At 37.8% G+C, this 23,558-nt stretch overlaps 1 protein-coding gene and 1 long non-coding RNA gene across 2 annotated transcripts; one reads left to right on the top strand and one right to left on the bottom strand.

Annotated features, from left to right (window-relative positions):
* Window positions 1-679: 679 nt before the first annotated feature.
* Window positions 680-10,998, bottom strand: LOC127959424 (GRB2-related adapter protein 2). Its single transcript, XM_052558601.1, has 8 exons — window positions 10,831-10,998; window positions 6,251-6,347; window positions 6,010-6,101; window positions 2,193-2,312; window positions 1,950-2,109; window positions 1,748-1,801; window positions 1,595-1,669; window positions 680-1,076 (listed from the first exon to the last, which is right to left on the bottom strand). The coding sequence occupies exons 2-8, from the start codon at window positions 6,326-6,328 to the stop codon at window positions 900-902; spliced, it is 756 nt and encodes a 251-aa protein (XP_052414561.1). The 5' UTR covers window positions 6,329-6,347; window positions 10,831-10,998; the 3' UTR covers window positions 680-899.
* Window positions 10,999-22,488: 11,490 nt separating this feature from the next.
* LOC127959437 (uncharacterized) lies at window positions 22,489-23,302 on the top strand. Its single transcript, XR_008154264.1, has 2 exons — window positions 22,489-23,046; window positions 23,142-23,302. It is a non-coding gene; the product is annotated as an uncharacterized LOC127959437 (long non-coding RNA).
* The last annotated feature ends 256 nt before the right edge of the window (window positions 23,303-23,558 follow it).

Below are 23,558 nucleotides of genomic sequence, written 5' to 3'. Positions count from 1 at the left end.
TACCTGAATGACAAAACATCCATAGAAATGCAGTACATTTTCCTTGTTCCAGCTGTTTCAAGCCACAATTATTTACAAATATTCACAAATTATTTAATTAAATTTCAGCCAGGCATGGAGTCTCACAATAATCCAGGCCACTCCAAAAACCTACAGCTGTTGCAAACATATTTTACAATCATAACACAGCAATCAAGAAAAACTGAAATAACATTGTGACTCAGTTGTATGTGTTATTATATATGGATTTAATATTGGATGGCTCTCAGGAACATTTCATACAGTCCAAATGCAGAGGATTATAACAATTCTGAAAGATTCATAAACTTGTTTGTAAAAGTGCTCAAACTAAAAACACAATATTTCCAAATCTCTGTGCCAATAGGAAGAGCAATGCTTTAAAGGTGTGTGTTCTCTACACATTACAAGGTGAACATGTGTTTCTTAAAAACAGAACTGTTACAGTTTTTTTTTCATCTGCTTGCACACATTTCTTTCTTTACACACAAATCCAAGAACTGCACACACAAAATGCAAAATCCCTCACATCTCTTGCGAAATAAAGCACTGCATTCAAAATATCACAAACACATCTCAAAAGCAAAAACGTTTGCCTTGATATTAAATACTGTTAGATTTTTGTGTGTTACATAAAGAATTGTGTGTTGTGTTTCACAAATTTTTCTGAAACTGAAAACTGAGTCATAGTCTGAGAGTTAGTGAATGGTTTTGTAGATTTGGTGTGTGCTTCTGCTGTTTGAGTGTCAGTTTTTTAGAAATTGTGTGACAAGAAAATATTTTGTGTGTAAGCAGTTAAAAAAACGTCTGTAATATAAATGTGTTCATAAATCATTATTATAGGTGAAAAGGATTTTGAGCCAAACGTCTGTCGCGGCTCCTCAGACAGGATTGGTGTAGTTGACCGGGAAGAGTCCGGTTCTCCCGCGCAGAACACCTTTCCACCAGAAACGATCGGACTGATCTAAAACCTCAATAAGATCTCCAGCGTGAAAGTTCAGCTCGTCTGCGTCCTGGGCAGTGAAGTCATACATGGCCCGAACCTGCAGCGCAGACGCCTGCACACACACACACACACACACACATGTTTGTTTTTGTGAAAAGTGTGATCATCCCATAGGTGTAATGGTTTTTATACTGTAGAAACTGTATAATCTATCGCCCTTCACCAAACCTACACCTAACCCTAACCCTCACAGGAAACTTTGTGCATTTTTACTTTCTCAAAAAAACTCATTCTGTATGATTTATAAGTGTTTTGAAAAATGGGGACATGGGTTATGTCCTCATAAGTCTCCCTCTCCTTGTAATACCTGTGTCATACCCATGTCATTATACAGAGTGTGACATGTCACAAGAACAAGAGCACACACACACACACACACACACACACACACACACACACACACACACACAAACACACACACACACACACACACACACACACACAAACAGAACCGGCTCATTCAGTGCTCTAATGATTATGCATTATTCGTACATATTATGTGGATAACATGACCTGGTGTCACCTGTGTGTGTGTGTGTGTGTGTGTGTGTGTGTGTGTGTGTGTGTGACCTGTGGTGGGGGTGGTGGCGAGGGTTCAGCTGGGCGAGGACAGGCTGGAGCTGATGTTCTGTAATTGTGTCTCTCCTGCAGAAGAAAAGCATAGTTTGATCCAGAAGCTCATCACATGACTGAGTGACGTCACATGAGTGACAGCGGCTGTACCTGAGAGATGGGCGGCAGCTCAGCAGACTTCCTGTGTGGGAAATCAGGTGCATTCTGGGGGAGAGAAAGAGACCGAATAGGAAGAAACACCATTACTGAGAGTTTTGGAGAGAAAGCATGTTCTGAAGACAATGTGAGGCGAGCAGAAGCCATGAGTGTTTCAGGTGTTTGCTGTGTGTTTATCATGTGTGGCTGGACTCACCCGCTGCTCTGTGAGCAGGAACACACGGCTCTGCTTGGAGATGGAGTTGTGTGTGTAGTACTCCACCAGTCTGTTGAGGGAGCTGAAGGTCTCGTTCCACAGAAAATACTGACCGCGCCGGTCTCTCATCACTTTAAAGTGCTGAACATCACTCTCATGTCTGAGAGCACAAACACCATTATGAAAACTATATGGAATGTATTATTAAACACTGAAAGCAGTGTGTGTATGTGTGTGTTGTACCTGACTGAAATGGAGAATTCTCCCGGTGCACTCTGGGAGCCTCGGATGAGGAAGGATCCGATTGGTTGACACATCAGCTCTTCCTGTGCTGAGTGACGGCTGGTGTTCTCCTGATACCAGCTGCAGAAACACTGCTTTAATACCACATCTTCTCAACAAAATCTGAACAATGTTTGTGTAAAGCACAAATACTTAAAACAAAGTTAAGTAAAAGACAGTAACTTGCTAACTAAAATGCTGTCAACCAATGGTCATGATTGCGTTTTGTGGTCCACCACCCCCCAAAATTTAATTAAATTAATTTCTAAATCCTACCACTACAAGTCTTCTCCTCTAGATGTCACTGTTTTATTTTTTACACAGACAATTGAGTTTATAAAGTTGGCTTTATTAAAACTGCATGAAACTGAAGGTTCTTTACTACCACATAACACTAAAAACAACCACAGAATGGGACTTGATCTTATCCACCGGCTGTCGATTGGATTGTGAAGAGCTGTTTACTGGGATAGGCACAGATCTGAAGGTGATCGGCCAAACTGCAGCACAGCCTCACATGCACAAATCAATCGATATCAAATCAGAAGCTTTGAATGGGAATCTGTATCAATATCCAGTCCTCCACTTAAATGTAATACTAGTGTTCACTTTGAGCCAGGCAAACACCACTAACTAACTATCTAGTGTTCTCTTGTCTATTGTTCTATCTAATGTTTTCACGAACAGAATAATGCAATTCTCTTTGGCAAGCCGTTTTAACATTTAATCCTTAAAATGTACTAATATCTAGTTTAATGCTACTAGTTCTTAAATAGCTACTAGTATTCATTCCATTAAGTACTAGTACTTATTCATTAGCTACTAGTACTTATATTTCAGGAACTAGTACTTATAATTTAGTCACTTGTGACTTTCTGAAGATACTAGTACTTATTCATTAGATACCACGTAAGACAGTATTAATTATTTTGGTAGAACTTTATTTTACAGTCCTGTTCCTCATGTACATACTATGTACTTATTACAGTAATTACAATAACTATGTAATAACTAGGTACTTACCCCGAACCTACCCTAAACCTAACCCTACCCCATGTAGTTACCTTGTATTACCAGAACTTTCTTAGATAAATACACTGAAACTATTCTGCCTTTTTAGTAACACATTCCAGATTTTTACCATTGACTTCTATGGGTTTGGAATAAGTGCTAGTATCTAATAAATTCACACTAATTTCTATTAAAGAAGTACCAGTAGCTAATAAATGTGTATTGGTATAGACTGAATAAGTAATATTAGCTATTAAATAAGTATTAGTGTTTATTAAATAAGAAGTACTGGATAAATGTGCACTAGTATCTTCTGAAGCACTATTTGCTAATACATGTCTACTACTATTAAATGCATAAGTACTAGTAGCTAATAAATGTGTAATATCTACTGAAAATGTACTAGTTTCTAATAAATGTGTACTAGTATCTATTGAATAAGTATTTTTAATGTGTACTAGTATCTATTGAATAAGTACTTTTAATGTGTACTAGTATCTATTGAATAAGTACTTTTAACGTGTACTAGTGTCTACTGAATAAGTATTTTTAACATGTACTAGTATCTATTGGATAAAGATAAGTATTTTTAACGTGTACTAGTATCTATTGAATAAGTACTTATAGCTAATATACAGTAGCTAATAAATACATAGTAGTATCTAGTAAAATGGAACTAATATCGAATGAATAAATACTAATATATAATAAATAAATAGTAGAAACTATTTAATAGGTATAAGTATCTAAAAATAGGTACTAGAATATATTGATAAAGTACTAATCTCTAATAATGCACTATGAATGAATTCTCTTTCCCCAGTATGATTCTTCTTTCAGTATTATTTCACAGAAATGTGAAATAATTTCTCTAGCAGTATCTCTACCAATAGTAATTAATGTTTAATTAAAAGAGTCATTGTGTGTTATGAGTTATGATGTGTATCTTTCCTTTCCATCAGTGGAACTGTCCAATAGTTATGTTTAGGTAAACCTAGAAAAGAGTTTGTATATTCTTATTTTAATTACAATTAGAAAATGCATATAGACAAACAATACTTTCAAAAATATATCTCCCCTGATAATGTTTTATGTGAAAAGTGTGTCAAATAGCCTTGGTCTACCATATATCTTCACAAAGACTTTTGACCTGATCTCAAGCCACACTTTTTGAAGACAACAACAGCTACAGACTGAAACATATGTAAGCCTGCGCTATTCTAGGAAGATTCCACTTTAACATCATACACAAAGCTTGTATGACCGATTACTTAATAACAAAACTATATTTATACTGCTTTTTTTTTTTTTTCTCAGATACCGTTTCCTCTTTTCTGTGTATCCCACACACACAAGACTGGGTCAACTCATCTTCAGAGATTTTAAATCTTAACAAATTCAGATGGTTGTTGCAATGCTTTATTATCCATTTTCATATAGTTTCACCTATCCAGTTCAATATATTTCATTTACTAGACATATTTGTTTTTTTTTTTAGTATTTTTTAGGTATCCTGCAAGACTTAGGATGAGACTATGAGGAAGAAGTTTTCATAGTTTCATTTCGGAAAGGCCCAGTGAAACACTTAATAAAAGTTATGTGAAAAAAAAGCCAAAGAGATATAATAGTAAGTTTAGCAACAGATGTGATGTAACTTCTTAAATAAGCCTGTAGTGATGGTCAACATTACTGGTGTTTTGCAGTTGCTGGTCAACAGAGACAAACCTGCCTTGTCTTATGGCAGTTCATACTTATTTTAAGAGGTGACTAATTCATAGGACCTCACTCCTACAAACTCATACAATTTTTGCTAAATCATAGGCAATTTAGGAGTTTGTATGAATTTGTACGAATGATCTACACCTAAACCTACCCGTCACTGGGGTCTAGACAAATCATACAAAATCATACATGTGAGGTCCTAATAATTGGTATGAATTAGCCACCTTGTATAATACTCAAATTGGTTGTGATATTGGAGAAACACAGAAAGAGCGCTGTGGAGGACAGAGATGGCTGAGCTCAATATAAGATGAGGAAGAAACGGTTGTTGATGTGGATGCACACAGGATCTACACTGAGCAATGGAGCATAATAAAGAAAAACAAACAGCTGTTCGTTAAACTATCTTTTTATCTATTTGCCAACGGTCTGCAACCAGTCACATTATTCACCTGAAGGGCTTGTGGGAGGGATATATTTAAAATGTAACCAATAAAGTCACTTTTCTATAAGGGTATTGGCTGTGATACACCACACATTCACCAATGAAATGCCTTTTGAGTAAAGTCTTTGTGCTCAGTGGCCAAATATCTGTCTGGTTTAGTGGTGGGTTTAGTTTCAAATCCATTTGAACATGAATGACCAAAAGCTGTGAATGTCCCCCTGACTTTTTAAAAATATTTTTTTTCACATGCATGACAACAAATGGCTTTTGCTCAGAAGAATACCTTAGTAACATACATCCAAATTGGTACATATTTGGCAGTGACCATGATATTTCCCATGTCTTGTCAGTAATATTCCCAGATTTTTCAGAAAATCTGAGGTGTGTACAGGAGTTTACTGGTCCATATACAGCTCTTTTCAGTTAATAGTCACTACTTAGTACTACTATCTAATATATAATTACCTGTATCTAATGGAATAGACACTAGCAGCTAAAAATATGTAATAGTAGCATAACAATAGAAACTGGTACACTTTATAGATTAAGTGTAAAAATGGCTTGCCACAGTGGTGTTCAGTTACATGTGACGTCTTTTACCTTGGAAAGTGGATGTTGATATAATTCCGAGGAACAAATCCCTCCATGCCATTTATTTCTGCTTTGAACCAGTCATCATTGGTGCCTAAAATCTACAGAGGAGCATGTGATGATTAAAGTCTCTGAAAGAGTAATGAACAAACTCTGGTTTAAAGTATCTCAGAATAACTGAATGAGTGTATCGGTGGATATTTGATACTGTATAGATGTGTGCTGCTTTGATGTAGATGTTGAAACACACCTTGATTGTATCTCCCTTCCTGAAGCTCAGCTCGTCCTCCGCTGTGGCGCTGAAGTCATATTTCCCCATCGCCTCCATGATGGAGACAACTCAGAGACTAGAACCAGAAACACTGCATAAACGGAGTGAATACTGCAACTTTCAAGAGTCTAAACACATCAGACCACATGCCAGTCAAACACTGCATAGAGCCAGATGAACACACACTAAAGCACGACCACATGAAAGAGACAGATCACCCAGACATCACAGTTCTGCCGAACACTGACCCTAGTGCCACACTAAACCCATCTGACTCTCTGCCCTGAGCACTGGGGTTGGGGTGAACAATCTCAGTCAGTCTTTCATGTTACCCATGGTTTAGAGAACAAAATTAAATGTTAAAACTTAAAAAAAAGAAAGAAACCTGGATGTTTTGAATGTTTTCCTGACACAATGGGAACTTTAGAAAAATGTTCTTAGAGAATATTTTAGTTAGCTGGGATGTCAAAAATCTGTCACTCCAAAACAACAACAACAATGTTTAGCCTCAACAAAAACAATCAACTGCAACAATCTTTTTGAGTTATAACTTCTAATAAAATTATGTTTGATCAACAAACAGCTTTGACATAAAGGAACTTACTAATTTGTTGCATAAAGTTGATTCGTAATTGGAGAAGTGCCTTAGAACCAATTAACAGCTAGCATAGCAAATGCTAAATGTAAATTATTTAGCATGTTAATGTAAATGAATACGTCTCTGGCCTTAGCGCAGTCTGAATGAGTTGAAACTTATTTTTGAGGTTGTGTAACAGTATGAATGGTCTACAACAAAACACATTCAACTTTGGTGAGAACTCAGCTAATTATAATAGCTACAATTCAAATTTCTCACTAATTTCTCACCAAAAGTGAGAAAAGTTGGTCAAAAACTTACAGCTACACACAAACTGACCATCGAGTGAAAGTGAAAAGTGAAAGTGAAGTGACATTCAGCCAAGTATGGTGACCCATACTCAGAATTTTTGCTCTGCATTTAACCCATCCGAAATGCACACACACAGAGCAGTGAACACACACACACACACACTGTGAGTACACACCCTGCAGCGGCACCCGGGGAGCAGTTGGGGGTTCGATGCCTTGCTCAAGGGCACCTAAGTCGTGGTATTGAAGGTGGAGAGAGAGCTGTTCATGCACTCCCCCCACCCACAATTCCGTCCGGCCTGAGACTAGAACCCACAACCCTTCGATTGGGAGTCCAACCCTCTAACCATTAGGCCACGACTTCAGGAGCCATCTTTATTGTTTTCAGAAACAACAGTGTGATGTCACGGAGAATGCAGCACACTTGTGATGGAGGTGTTTCGGTAGATTCGGTCGTGTCCCCTTCCTCCCTGTATGCGGTCTTCAGAGGCAGTATTTCCAGCGAGTGGATGCAGTGTATATCCACCCACAATCTAACCATGAGCCCTGCTTTTCAGCACGATGCCAACCACAGGAAAACTTCGGCACAACAGAAACTCTCTTTAAATGTCAAACACAACAGCATGCAACATTAACAGCTCCATCCCTTCACTTAAAATAATGTTAAATTTCATCATGTCCTGTATCAAGTCCTACAATTCATGCTGGGAAGTAAAAATCCACTATGCTGTTAAATTACTATAACTTAAAAAGTGCAGATATTTGAGTTTAATTGCACACAATATTAGGCAAAGTGACTTACAGTGCATTCAGGTTAACAATTTTCGCCTATCATGTGTTCCCTGGGAATCAGACCCACAACCTTGCGCTTGTTAATGCAATGCTCTACCACTTGAGCTACAGGGACACGTGTGTGTGTGTGAGTGTGTGTGTGTGTGTGTAGGGTTAGGTGTAGGGCCATAGAATATACAGTTTGTACAGTATAAAAACCATTATGCCTATGGGATGAACACACTTTACACAAAAGTGTGTGTGTGTGAGTGAGTATGTATTTTTCACTTTTCTTCATTTTTTTTTATAATCTGTGGGATGTTGTCGTTTCTGTGTCTCCAGAACAAATTTCTTCTAATGATCAAAATATGTCAACTGTGATTGCATTTTCATTGCTTTCAGACAAAATGCATTCAATGACCACATTTCTCAAAATCCACGAATACTTTTGTCATTCTTGCAAAACACTAAACGTTTTCAGCAAATTTCCCGACTGCTATCACACTGCTTTCAAACCTGATAAAAGCACATCTAGTGTGGCTTCCGTATTGAACAGTGCTTCTAAGAAAAAAAGAAGAAAAACACTGTATACCATCTATACAAAATGAAACAAATTAGAAACAATTGTGTACTGTAATGTAAACATGGAGCATACACTACAATGAATTCTAAACAGTAGAGAGTGTCATTCTTGTTTTGTAAAGAAATTGTGTGAAAACAAATAGTTTAATTCTGTCTGTTGTTAGTGTTTTAGGTCATTGTTTTATGAGTGAAAAAGTGTACTTGTTAAGTAAAACCTTCAGTGTTATAAAAGAATGAGTTGATCTGAAACATACAAAGTGTTTTGGTAGTTTTAATGCAATTTGAATGTGTAATTGCTGTGCTTCGATGAAAGTTGGTTATGAGAGTGTTGATAAGTTTTGATAAGGTGACCTACATATCCAGAATTGTGTCTTAGCAATTGCAAAAACAAACAAACAAAAAAAAAAAAAACTGTAAATTAATAATTTGAATTTGACTTGCAGTTGTGCATTTGTTTATTTAAGCACTAATAGGTCCACTAAATTTTTTTCTAGAAAGGATATTATGAAATTATGATTAATTATGATTACACAGAAGTTTGTGTAAGTGACTTGTGTTTGAGAACAATTTAAGAAATTTTCTCTGGACTTCTGACAACATCATGGTGGAGAAATCGTAAGGTTGTAATCGAGTATGAACGCTGCGTCAAAACTGCATTCAAGTAAAAGACAAAGTCATAACCAAAACGTTTCCACATGTAAATGAATTTAAGCATTGAAAAGTAAAAAAAAAACTAATAAAAAAAAGAACATTTCCTCAGTGAAGTGACTTAAGGGGGCGGTTAAATGTTTTAATTCGGATCTTTGGGGTACATTACTCACTTTGTCTTTGGAAACGTAATTATTTTACATTGCTTCTGAACACTAGTATTACATGAAAAAAAAAAAAAAAACAAACAAAAAAAAAAAACATCTAAACCAAATAAGAAATATATGTGACCCTGGAGCACAAAACCAGTCATGAAAATAATTATGAAAATATTCGCCTTTTAAAATTGTCCAAATGAAGTTCTTAGCAATTCATATTACTAATCAAAAATTAATTTTTTATATAGACACAGTAGAAATAAAAAAAATACCTTCATGGAACATAATCTTTACTTTATATCCTAATTAATTTTATCATAAAAGAGAAATGTATAATTTCTACACCTGTGACACTGATGACTGCTTCTGTGCTGCAGGGACACATATAGGCTACACATCATCATTCCTTTCATAAGTTTTCAACCCCCGACCCAATGCATCGTATTTCCTTCTGGAGCATCAGTGAATGTTGTCATCTTCTGTAATAGCTGTGTTTGAGACCCTCAGTTGTCCTCAGTGTGAAAATGTGGATCTCAAAATCATAAGCTCACTGTTGGAAAGGGTCAAACACACAAAAAGATGTTGGAAAACCAGAGACTGTGCAGAACCTGGAGGATTTTTCAGATGAGCTGCTCATGAACAACATCACAAAACATCAAAACTGGCGTGGATCGTCCAGGTACGACACACAGTATTACGATCTAAGAGTAAGTAAAGTTTTTGTCTATGTGGGTTAAATATATAACTGTTCTTAAGGCAGTACCAAATACCATGCAGTTTTCATGATACCATGATGCACATTTTGTATGTTGTGCAGAGGGTTTGTGCAGAATTTCCCCTGAATGCGTGACGTGTTCGTCTGAGGTTTGTCCTGTAAGCTGCTCGCGTTCTGCTCACCTGCTTCCGTGCGTTTCTGCAGATGCACCAGTGCACACACTTTCATCTCATTTGTGTATGGTTTTTGCTCACGGATCACAGGAAGATTTGCTTCACCGAAACACACGTTTGATCTCAGTGTAAAACTGGAATCTTGTAAAATAACAGCTCAGAGATGAGCTAGTGGTCACCCTTCACTTTATATTGGTCAGTAGGTTTATTTTGCTAGTTTATTAAAGTTGTTGTCCCTTTAGGTCGATTTTATTCTATTGAAATGTGTTAAAATGACATAGTGTGGGACAACTTGCCCCTAACCTGGCATTTCTTTAAATATTGTTTGTTCTGACAACACAGTTCAGTCTTTTAGTCCAAACCTGCATTCTGACTCTTGAATGGTGTGCTTTTGTCGTGCCAAAATATGTTAAATTAAATTACCAAAAAAGTTTGACTCAGAGATCCTGTGATTCTAGCCTCCGTTTCCTTGTTAACAGACTCTACATGTGTGAGTTTTTCATTAGCAAAACCTCTTATATCTCTTCATGAGTCTCTCCTGTGTTTGTTCCTCCTTCTCAATGCTGAACGTTCAGAAAGAGACACTGAAGGATCATCTGAATCTAGAAAGATCATTGTACTTACAGCTCATGAAATGATGATCGTCTGAGCTTCACGATGTCAGCTTCACCTGCAGCTCCGCGCTCAGATATTATTCATATTTGGAGGCAGAACAGAAGTTTATCTCGCATTCAACACGACACGCATGCATGACTGCAAAAAGGGGAAATAGAAAGTGTAAATCATCTCCCCCTCCCACTGCCAACTCACACACTTCCTGTCCGTATGAACACGGTTTCATCTGACACACAGAAGCATGTTCAGTCTATTTGCACTTCTGTTATTTTGGTTGACTGGCTTCTTTTGCACTGTTTTCATTTATTGGTGATTTCACACATTCACCAGAATCACCAGGGGTTTGTTTCCCGTACAATGATGCAACACACCTCTTAACCTCCATAGTTTGATGAACGATGTAGAAACTAACTTAGACACAACTGTTTCCTGCATTGGTTCAACATTACAGGCCTGTTGTGAGTGACGTGACACACAGGTGCTGGAGCAATCACTTATTATAATTAATCAATTGCTAACACACTATATCTGATTAATTTCTCCTAACTACAGAACGTAATAGCAGCACTTTTCAGTATTCTGTCCACAGTAGAACATTACACATATTTGATGTGTGATTAGTGTCCCTGCAGCACAGAAGTCATGCCCACAAATATTGGCACCCTTGGCAAATATGATCAAAAAAGGTTGTGAAAATTCATCTGCATTGTTAATCCTTTTGATTTTTTATTTAAAAAATTCACAAGAATGTATCCTTGGATAATAAGGATTTAAAACGGAGGGGAAATATCGTTATGAAATTAATGTTTTTCTCAAATACTCGTTGGACACAATTATTGGCACCCCTAGAAATTCTTATGAGTAAAATGTCTCTGAAGTATATTCCCATTCATATTCACAATTCTGAGCACTCCAGCATGATTATAAACATGAAATCATCCAGCTCTGGCTTCCTTTTTCACAGAAATATAAAGAGGAGGGAAAATAAAGCCCAATTCCCATATTTCTGATGTGCAGCAAAAGATATTGGGGCTTCACAAATCGGTGAAGTGGCTTTAAGAAAAGAACTAGAGCAGTAAACATTCCCATTTCCACCATCAGGACAATAATTAAGAATTTCCCACCAACAGAAAATGTTAGAAAACTGCCTGTAAGAGGTTGTGTGTCTATATCGTCCTAATGCATGGTGAGAAGGAGAGTTTGAGTGGCTAAAGACTCTCCAAGGATCACAGCTGGAGAACTGGAGAAAAGAGTTGAGTCTCTGGTTCAGAAAACCTTTAAAAGAATTGTCAAACAGAACCTACATCACCACATGTTGTTTGGGAGGGTTACAAGAAAAACTCTCCTAGCTCATCCAAAAACAAACTAAAGCATCTTCAGTTATCAGACACGACTGGACCTTCAAATGGGACTGGCTTCTATGATCAGATGAAACTAAAAATGAGCTTTTTAGCAGTAAACACTCAAGATGGGTTTGCTGAACACAGAGATATAGTACCCCATGTGTAAAATGAAATATACAGCTGTATTTTTGATGTTGTGGGCCTATATTTCTGCTGGAGGTCCTGGTAATCTTGTTTAGACACATGGCATCATGGATTCTATCAAATACCAACAGATAAAAAATCAATAAGTGACTGACTCTTGTTAGAAATCTTATAATCGACCATGTTTGGATCTTCCAACCGTACAATAATCCAAACACAAGCCAGAACCCATAGAACATGAGAGGAGTGAACTGAAGAGGAGAAGCTGGGAATCTGAAGGGGTCTGGAGTGATTCTGGATGAAGGAATGGTCTCTGATCTCTTGTCAGGTGTTCTCTAATCTCATCAGGTGTTATAGGAAACAGTTTTGAGCTGTTAAACTGGCAAATGGAGGTTTCAAAAAGTATTGAATAAAACGGTGCCAATAATTGTGTCCAACGAGTATTAGAGAAAAACATTTATTTCATAATGATATTTCCCCCCATTTAAAATTCTTATTATCCAATGAAATGATACATTTTTGTGAATTTTTTAAATAAAATATCAAAAGGATTAACAACACAGATGAATTTTCACAACTTTATTTGATCATATTTACCAAGGGTGCCAATATTTGTGGGCATGACTGTATTTGTAGAAATAGACAACAATACATTGTATGAGTAACAATTATACATTTTTCTTTTATGACAAAAGTCATTAGGATATTAAGTAAAGATCATGTTCCATTTGGTGAAGATATTTTGTAAGTTTCCTACCATAAATACATCAAAACTAAAAAAAAATTATTAGTAATATGCATTGCTAAGAACTTCATTTGGACAAATTTAAAGGTGATTTTCTCAATATTTAGATTTTTGTTTGCACCCTCAGATTCCAGATGTTCAAATGTTGTCCTCCTAACAAACCATACATCAATGGAAAGCTTATTTATTCCAAATAATAAATAAAATATCGTTATGACTGTTTTTTTTTCTGGTCCAGGGTCACATTTGGCAGATGATGTTGAATGTATTTATTGATTGATTGTTTACTGTACAGTTATTATACTCTATATTGTTGTGTGTTCATATTCAGTTCAAACTTGAGCTGGTTGAACTTTTCTTTTCTAGTGTTTTCATCTACGGTAAGATCTCTTTAAGGCAGTGCACTGAAAATGAACTATTCTTAGAATTCTGCTGAACTTCTCTGTGTCTGTTTCCATCATATGCTGTAATAGACAGAATGATCCTGATCTGTGTGACAGTGATGTGAAGAGATCTCACTAGTGTTCTCGATCTGTGTGTCATCATGAGTTTAATTCTCTCAAAAGGGGACAATATGTGTTTGACTAAGGTTTGTAAAGTTGGTGTGTAGTTTTAAAGATGTGTTTATAGCTGTGAGAAAATAGTGAATTGTTTCATGAATTGCTGGTTTGCAATCGTATACAGTAGTTTAAAGCTAATGTTATATAATACGATATTGCACCAAACAGCAGATCTTTGTAAGTCCACATGCATGTCATACTAATAAGAAACTTTGCTTCAAACCACAGACTGAGAGCTGCAGTTCAACCACACAACGCTGCAATGCTGTTTGCAGTCTGTTTAACTATTTTAGTAATGAGGAACTTTCAACCATAGATAGCATGTTATGATTTTGTTAAAAACTCGGTGAAGCACAACATTACCTGCGAGAGCTAACCCGTGGATAACTTCTCATTGCTTTGACACAAAATGCTTTAATGAAAACATTTGTTTCTCTTTCAGACATGAACAAGAGCAAAACACAGTGTAGCTATAAACCACATTTACATGCTCTTTACGAAACTGTTAAACTTAAGCTCAATATCTAACATAATACAAAAACGAACAGACAGCAATTTGCTACATTTCTACAATAATGCCAACACGATTTGATGTAGTTGAACGCCTACACAAGTCTTTCAGTTTCATTCCCATCAGAAGGAGACACAGTTTGTACGGAAATGCAAATATTGCATTGAATTCTGAACAATAGAGTCTCGTTCTTGTTATTTAAAGGAATTGTACAAAATAAAACACTGTGTAACATTACTGTTGTCAGCTCTAAAGTGTGTTTGTTGAGTGAAAATCTTTGTGTTATGATGAATGACTTGATTTGAGACTGTATGAAGGGTTTTGTTAATTTTTGAATGTGTAATTAATATCTGTGCTGGACGTTGGAGGAGAACCGTGTGAGGAGTTTTGAGAAAGGATCGCTGTAAGAACTGAGGAATGTGTCTCAGTGATAGTTAAAAACTAAATGTAAAAACTATAATTGCATTGTTAGTGTCATGGTGCTTTATTGCGTTATTGTCATCACTTACAAATGGTGAAGTATGGCCAGCACATTCTGCTAAACATCTCCACTGCGTTTCACAGGAGAAAGTAAGTCAAACAGATTTGGGAAAACATGAAGGTGAGAAACAATAACAGGATGATCCTTTTAAGCTGAACTATCCCTGTAAACACACACAAGCTGTTGACAATTTTTGCTAATTCATAATGATTCAATTTGATTCAATTCACAATTAAATTTGATTCAAGTAACAATTAGAATTCTGCAATCTTTAAGTGCATTCACAGGTTTATTTAAATGCTTAGTCATGAGGCAAATTACACAGCAGCTTTCAGAGAACCATAAAGACAAAAACACTTCTGTCTATTGTTAGATGATAGTGTAATGACATCATGACATGGCATATGTAGACATTTATGTAAGCCAAGATTTAAAAAAGAGCTTTAAAAGTAATATGTATAGGCTAAAATCTTTCACACCAGGGGCGAAGTCATTATTTCAGAAGTGACAGAAATGTCACATCATTTTAACAATAATTTTATGTATGTATTATTATTATCCTTTCTTTTCTCTTACTTTGAATTTGCTATAACAATTCAAATACACTGCTGGACAATAATTAATAATTTGTAATCTGTTATTTTTTTCTTAATGGCAATTTTATGATTGTTTTAAATACTACAAACAATTATTTCAATTTTATGCACAGAATAAGGTAGAAAATTTACTTTATCATTTCTGTACTGTAATAAATGAGAGGTCAATTAGCACTGTATCATTCATAAATTGTTTATTGTCTTAACGTTAAAGTTAATTCTTAAAGTTAATTCTGCTTTTATTCAGTTTAGCTGCATATAAAGCCTGACATGTCTATGAGAGCGAGATCACTTCTCTTTCAGTACGAAAACTTCTATTTAACTTTTCCTCTCTGTCAGCGAATTATGATACTGAGAGAAAACGCGCTGATGTCTGTTTCTATAGCAATGAATGCTACTTCCATGCATCTGATTGTCAGATAAACCTTGCACTCTTATTTCAAGGCTGTTGTTAATGCTGTGGTTATTTTAACAGTTTCCTTCCTACATTCTGTTCAACAACATTGTTAAAACACATTTATTGTTCAACAGAACTGTGCGTATGCTTTAGCAATAAATGCAAAGCTCTCAACTGCTCAGGTAATGACACCAAGAGCCACTGAAAAAATACAGAAAAGCAAAATTACTTCACTTTAGCATTAGCGACAAAGTGACGTGACATACAGCCAAGTATTGTGACCCATACTCTGAATTTGTGCTCTGCAACTCACCCATCCAAAGTGCACACACACACACTCAGTGAACACGCACTCAGTGAACACACACCCGGAGCAGTGGGCATCATGTATGCTGCGGCGCCCGGGGAGCAGTTGGGGGTTCGGTGCCTTGCTCAAGGTCACCTCAGTCATGGTATTGCCGGCCCGGACTCGAACCCACAACCTTACTATAAAATGCAGGCCATTTTACCTACCAAGGGATTTTACTTCTATCATACTAGTCACTGTTTATATACCTCCTCAAGCTACTGAGTTTGAGGCAGCTCAACAACTTTCTGCCCACATCATGAACGTTGAAAACTCTTATCCGGATGCTACGGTGATGATTCTTGGGGACTTTAGCCGCTTCAAGGGGAAGTCGTGGCCTAATGGTTAGAGGGTTGGACTCCCAATCGAAGGGTTGTGAGTTCTAGTCTCGGGCCGGACGGAATTGTGGGTGGGGGGAGTGCATGTACAGTTCTCTCTCCACCTTCAATACCACGACTTAGGTGCCCTTGAGCAAGGCATTGAACCCCCAACTGCTCCCCGGGCGCCGCAGCATAAATGGCTGCCCACTGCTCTGGGTGTGCTCTGGGCTCCTGGACATGGAGTCGAGATTAAATGAGAGAGTCTTTATTAATCTAACACAGGGGTAAATCCAACATGGAACTCAGGAGGAAGACACACATATGGATTTGTAGACCCGACAAACACAGACTAGGACCTTTATACATAAGAATTGGGAAAACACGTGAGAGGAATGACTACATTAATGGGGACATGGAACACATGGGGGAAAAACTAGACACTCCTTGAAAACAGAGGGAGGTGTGGGTAGGAACGTGGGAGGAGGTTCCAGTGGAGGACAGACCCCCGGGAGGGGGCCAGCAGACAGACACCATAGAGTAAGGAGCCAGGGAGGAGACAGTAGGAGCCCAGCAGGACCCAGGCCACTGCCTTTAAGACGGCCCAAGGTGGAGCAGACGGTGGGAGGATCCATGCAGGAGGAATGGCCGCCGACTTCAGGGGGCCGACCAATGGCAGCGGAGCAGGTGGCCGAGGCAGAGAGGGTGAGCTGAAGAGCCAGTGTGAACCGATGGCTCTGGTGACCGATGTGGATCTGGGAAGCTGCAGTGGAGCCAGAGCGACAGAGGACTGAGGTGGAGCCGAGAGATGAAGGAGCCTGACAGAGGGATGAGATGAAGCCGAGGGGATGAAGGAGCATGATGGAGCCAGAGGGATGGAGGGATGAGGTGAAGCAGAGGGATGAAGGAGTCTGACGGAGCCAAAGGGACGGAGGGATGAAGGAGCAGGCCACATTCTAGGAGCAGGCACCGGAGAATTGGAAGCCCCCTCAGGGCTGGACGAGGAAACCAAGGACATAGTAGGGCTGGATATGACCAAAGTAGATGACAGAGAGAAGAGGGGGCAGTTCAACTTCCAGTTCCAATTCCCAGTCTATAAGATCAACCTCCTCTGTAACCAGCTCTCCCTCAGCCACGGTGCAATCTCTAGGCTGGGCTCTAGGTCCGAAGTGGCACTGGTGATCAATCCCTGGGAACAGGTGTGGAATGGAGATCCATTTCTTGCCAGCGTCTACTCCACAAAAGTGGTGAAATTCACTTGGGGACCGTCCTCGGACAACAGAGCACATCATACGGGTAGTTGGTGAGGCTTCCCTTACGAAAAATAACCATGGTTTTATTATAGTAAAACTGTAGTAACCCATGGTTTTTTGGCGTATTGACTGCCATTTGTAAAACCACAGATTTACTACAAATTCCATGGTTAAACTATGGTTAATATAGCAAAACCATGGTTAATTTGTGGTTACCATGGTTTAACTACAGTAACTATGGTTTTTTGGTTTTATTTGTAGTAAAACCATGGTTCATTTTCGTAAGGGTTGCCATGATCCAGAACAGTCAGGTGTGTGCCCTGAGCTAATTATTCTGGGTGCAGGAGGGGATCCATCACAATGGAAAGAAAAAGGACTGAGGAAAACTGGAAAACAAATGGATAGGAGACACACAATTTAAACTGTTTTGGTCGGGCCTTCGGTCATGCTATGCTGCCGGAAGGAACACAGAGATGAGAATAATCGAGAGAGTCTTTATTAATCCAACACAGGAGTAAATCCAACATGGAACTCAGGAGGAAGACACACGTACTGATTGTAGACCCAAGAAACACAGCCTGAACAGACTAGGACCTTTATACATAAGATAATTGGGGAAACTCAGGCGAGAGGAATGACAAGATTAATGGGAACATGGAACACATGGGGAAGAAACTAGACACACCCGGAATCAAATTAACCAACCACAGGAGACCGAAACTGGGTCATGGGGGAAAAACACACAGAATAATCTTTAAAGAGCCCCTTCTCTCACCCCCCCCCCCCCCCTCTCTCTCTATGTGTGTGTTTAAAGTGTTCTGGTTTGTTGCTTCTCTTCACTATGATTGACATGTGTCTCAGCTGACATATGAATCCTGTCAGCACTCTTATGTTGTATGTCACTCATAGCTATCGGCATGGAAACAAAAGCTGCTTTCTGATTGGCCGTATTTGTCACGTGTGGCTCGTATCTGTCACCAGGTTAAACGGGCTCTTCAGAGTCAGCAGGAGGATGTGTGATCACAATGTGACTTTTGGTTTTAAAACTGTGCATTTTTAATGTCATTGATAATGAAACAGTGTTTATGATGCACATCTCGATGTAGAAAACATTCCCTCAACGTTCCTGCTGTGAAGATTAGCTTTATTTCTGATTCATTCAGGAACAAAACATTTGATGGTTCTGTGAGTGACTGAATCACTAAACATTCAACAAAGATCTGTTGGAAAAATCTTTTAAATTAAATTTTATTTAGAGGTCCGCTGGTCTTTTCCCCTGTTGTCAAGTAGATGTGGCATTTGACCATAATACAGAGTGAACTAAATATCTACATTTTCATTTTTAGAAATTGCATTTAAAACTTGCATTTTGTCAAAACCTTTAATAAAATACTGTACATAAAACAAAGTTGTTTTAACTCGACAGAAATATGTTCTAAGAACTTTTTCTATTGACAACAAAAAAATTGGGGACAGTAATTGTTTTTTTTTTAAATATATAAAATATTCTACAATATGCACATACAAAATATGCACAAATACAAATGGGATAAATTATTGTCTTAAAAGTGTTTTGAGGGTTAAAGGTTAAGGTTTTTTTTTTTTTTTTTTGAGGCAGTAGGGTTAGGGTTATACTTTAAAACATCATAAGGACTTTTAAATTAGCAAAACATAATTCCTTAAAGTTATATTAAAATGTTAAAACCCTTTAAACTCATACAGAATGGAATTTTCAGAATGGAACAAGATCAGGCGAGAGGTCACGGAAATCTTTGCCATGCAAGATAAATATTAATAATACTAATATAATTTTGTAGTAAAACAAAGTGCTGCATGTTTTATTGCTGCAAAGATAGGTATATTTATTTTGTACAACATTTGGAACTGCTTTTTATCGCTTCATTAGAAGCACCAGAAATTAAATTGTGTCATCTGTCACAGGGACTACTGAACAGACATTTAAAAGTTCGTTTTAAAATGCAAAGTATAGAAAATGTAAATAAAACTCTGCTAACACTTGCATTTTTAAGTGTGTCCCCTCACGTAATGAAAAGCTCTATACACACTTGAACACTTAGACCAAATACAGAAATATATCATAGAAATAGGCAAGTGCAGAGACCACATGTTAGGGTACTTGGACAAGGCATTTGTGCACAGAATTCTTCTAGTGTGGATGCTCTCTCTCTCTCTCTCTCTCTCTCTCTCTCTCTCTCACACACACACACACACACACACACACACAGCGTTCTGGTTTGTTGTTTTTTCTTCACTATGATTGACACATGAATCCTGCCAGCACTATTGTCGTCATGAGTCTGGTGTGTGTTGTTTGTGGTGTGAGGCGCTAGAGGGCGCCAGAGGAACATCTCACACGCTTCCGGTCAAACTATGATGTATTTTCTGTATTTGGTCTAAGTGTTCAAGTGTGTGTAGAGCTTTTCATTACCTGATGGGACACACTTAAAAATGCAAGTGTTAACAGAGTTTTATTTACATTTTCTATACTTTGTATTTTAAAATGAACTTTTAAATGTATGTTCAGTAGTCCCTGTAACAGATGACACAATTTAATTTCTGGTGCTTCTAATGAAGCGATAAAAAGCAGTTCCAAATGTTGTACAAAATAAATATACTTATCTTTGCAGCAATAAAACATGCAGCACTTTGTTTTACTACAAAATTATATTAGTATTATTAATATTTAACTTGCATTGCAAAGGTTTTCGTGACCTCTCGCCTGATTTTGGAGAAAAGTCTCACGATTTATTTCCAGAACATGATGCATGATGGGATATTGGAGATGTGTGGATTTAGTGTGCGTTACACTTTGGCGTTTTTAAGCTCTGGACAGTCTTGCACACTCACTTCCTGTCGCGCTCTCAAGACACACGTGTGTGTGTATGTGGACAAGACAATATAAGAGTTCTCAGTTCAGTTCGAATTAACTTTATTGGCAAGACTTGAACAGTATTGACAAAGCATTGACAATTATATGAACAATAAACAAACAAAAATAAAGTAGCCTATACTAAAAAATAAATCTGTAATCAAATATGTAAAAGAACATTAATAAACAACAATAAAATAGTTTTTTATGTATTTTTAAACTCTTATTATTTTAAAGGTTTAATTCTTTCTCTGCATGCACGCTTGCTTTTATGACTGCAGTCTTGTCTGTCATCTCAGAAACACTGAAGTTGTGTGTTATGTCCAACTTTCTGAAGTCACATGTTTTCAGATCGGGATTGTTTTTCTCAGTCTCCTCACAGTGAGTGCAGATGGTGAGGAAGGAAGTGTTGCTCATTTGTCATGATTCAGTAGCAGACCTCACTCTTCACTGCCAGTATAATCGCTTCTGTTACCGACTGCAATATTTTCAGACGCTAATTGGCATTTCAGACTGGAGACGGTTCTGTTGGCTCTGAAAGACCTTCATGTTTTCTCATTCTGTTCAGATGCACTTATTTTTAATTTGAGAATTGTGGCATATTTGGTCGGACCAATATACTCTCACTACTGTGGTCTGAAATCATAATGACTTTATTGAGCGTCAGAATGCAGGGTGAACTGTAATTATGGTTGAGTTCATCCTAAAGAACAGCTAACAGTGATGTGAAGAGGGTGAGATGACCATGATAATGTATGAAAAACAGTGAGTTTTCTGTATTGCCAATGTCAAATAGTTGCACTATGAATCTGAGTGAAACAGCTGGATGTGTGTAATTATAGTAGATCTTGAGCCCATGGGAGTGTTGGGTGAGAAGAGGCCTGATGTTTCACTGGAACAGTGTCGCAGTGAATCTCCTTTCAGCTCAGAGACACTTGCATACGTGCTTATAGATGCAAACACCTGAAGAAACATGTGCAGACACACACAGAGACATACACAGACACCTGCAGACACACACATAAACGTGCAGACACCTGCAGAAACATGCACAGGTATGCAGACACATGCATACAGATGCAGACACCTGCAGACACATGCATACAGACACAGACACCTGCAGACACACACATAAACGTGCAGACACCTGCAGACACATGCACAGGTATGCAGACACATGCATACAGACGCAGACACCTGGAGACACATGCAGACACATGCATACAGACGCAGACACCTGGAGACATATGCAGACACATGCATATAGACACAGTCACCTGCAGAAACATATGCACAGACATTCACACTCCTGCAGAAACATGCATAGATGCATGCACACAGACACACAAACAAATGCAGACATCTGCAGAAACATGCACAGACATGCAGAAGCTTGCATATAGACGCAGACACACACACACACTCCTGCTCCATCAGCGTCTGCAACAGCTGCTCATGCGTCTGTGTGTTGAGCCAGTGCTGATGTGATCGTCTGCCAGCAGCATGTTGATGAAGTCTGTAAACTATAATTATCACCTGCTGAGATGAATAGATGAATTTAATTAAAACGCTTCGTTCCTGCATAGCTCTTTCAGTTTTAGCAATAATTCTATAACTGTTGCAATTTTTTTTTGTCTGTTATTACATTTCTGCTACTGAATCAGAATCCATTCAACTCTGCTACACAGTAAATAAAATACTTTTTGACGTTTTATTTAGAGTATATTTGAGAGATTATTAGAGTATGTTTTCTTCAGTATTTCATGTTTAAATTAGGGGTGCTCCGATCACGATCGGCCGATCGTTAATGCGCATCTCGTCAGTAAAGCCGGTTTTCTAATCAGCGGTTAATTCCATCAGGTGCGTGATTTCACATAGAGCAGCTGTTACTACACAGAGCCGTTGTTAACTGAGAAGATGGGCCAATAAACGCTGAAAATTAACGTGATTTGCGCATCTTCTCTATTAACAACGGCTCTGTGTAGTAACAGCTGCTCTATGTGAAATCACGCACCTGATGGAATTAACCGCTGATTAGAAAACCGGCTTTACTGACGAGATACGCATAACGATCGGCCGATCGTGATCGGAGCACCTCTAGTTTAAATCAATGTGTAAATTGCCATTTTCGTTGGAACTGTTTGTGAAATTTACTAACAATTTCTGAGTAGAAATGGTTTCTACATTAGATTAATGTATGTATTTATTCTGTGTAGTAATCATGTTCGTTCTAGCTCAGCCAGTGTCATGAGTTTAGGCATTTAGGAAACCTGTTGAATCTGTTGTGCCACTGTAATGTGAATGTGTGGGAGATTGATGATTTTACCGCGGTAAGAGGAATCTAAGCTGACAGTTTTCTGGCTTCAGCAGTGATGTGCAGGCGGCTTGTGCTGTTAGTCTGTAAACAGATCAATATCACACATCTCAACACAGACGGTCTCATGTCTGTCCGTTTACTGCAGCTGAGAAATATTGATTAACAGTTTAATAAATCAATGCCTTTATGGATTCATTCCACTGCTGCTTTATGAAACACATCCTGTAAGAGCTGTCAGTGACAATGATCTGATTAAAAGGATATAGACTCTTATTCTGCTGATTTATGATGATTCCTTCAGATCAGCTGAACGTTTGATGCTGAGGTGAGTGGAAGGCAGCTTGAGTTGACTCTGGACTTGCTTCATTCAGCGCACAGTTAAAGTAAATGTGTTTCATGACTGTGTTTTACACTCCTCAGGTGAAGGTCTGCGACTGATCTGTGACACACGGCGATCGATTTCACCGTCTGAGGAGATTCAGTAAATCACTTCAGACTGAATCAGACTCCGAGTGTCTATGATCTGGCTGCTGTGTTTGAGGTCTTCATGAACATGTTTATTAAAGTGTGTGAGAGAAAGAGAGGATCAAGGAGTGTCTCTGAGCTTCAATTACAATTACAAAGAAATAGTAAGTTATGCTTTGAATAAAAAGTGAAAGCTTGATGTAGAAAGACTGAAATACATACTGTATATACTGTATATATATATATATATATATTTCCCTTAGTTTTCAGTTATAAACATCAAAATTAAAATAAATAAATATATCAGTCTGTGTGTAATGAATGAATATAATATACAAGTTTCACTTTTTGAATGGGATTAGTGAAATAAAT

The sequence above is a fragment of the Carassius gibelio genome, chromosome B6 (genome assembly GCF_023724105.1).
Source record: "Carassius gibelio isolate Cgi1373 ecotype wild population from Czech Republic chromosome B6, carGib1.2-hapl.c, whole genome shotgun sequence".
NCBI lineage: Eukaryota > Metazoa > Chordata > Actinopteri > Cypriniformes > Cyprinidae > Carassius > Carassius gibelio.
Note: the sequence above shows the minus strand (reverse complement) of the source record. Positions and strands in the feature narration are given on the sequence as shown.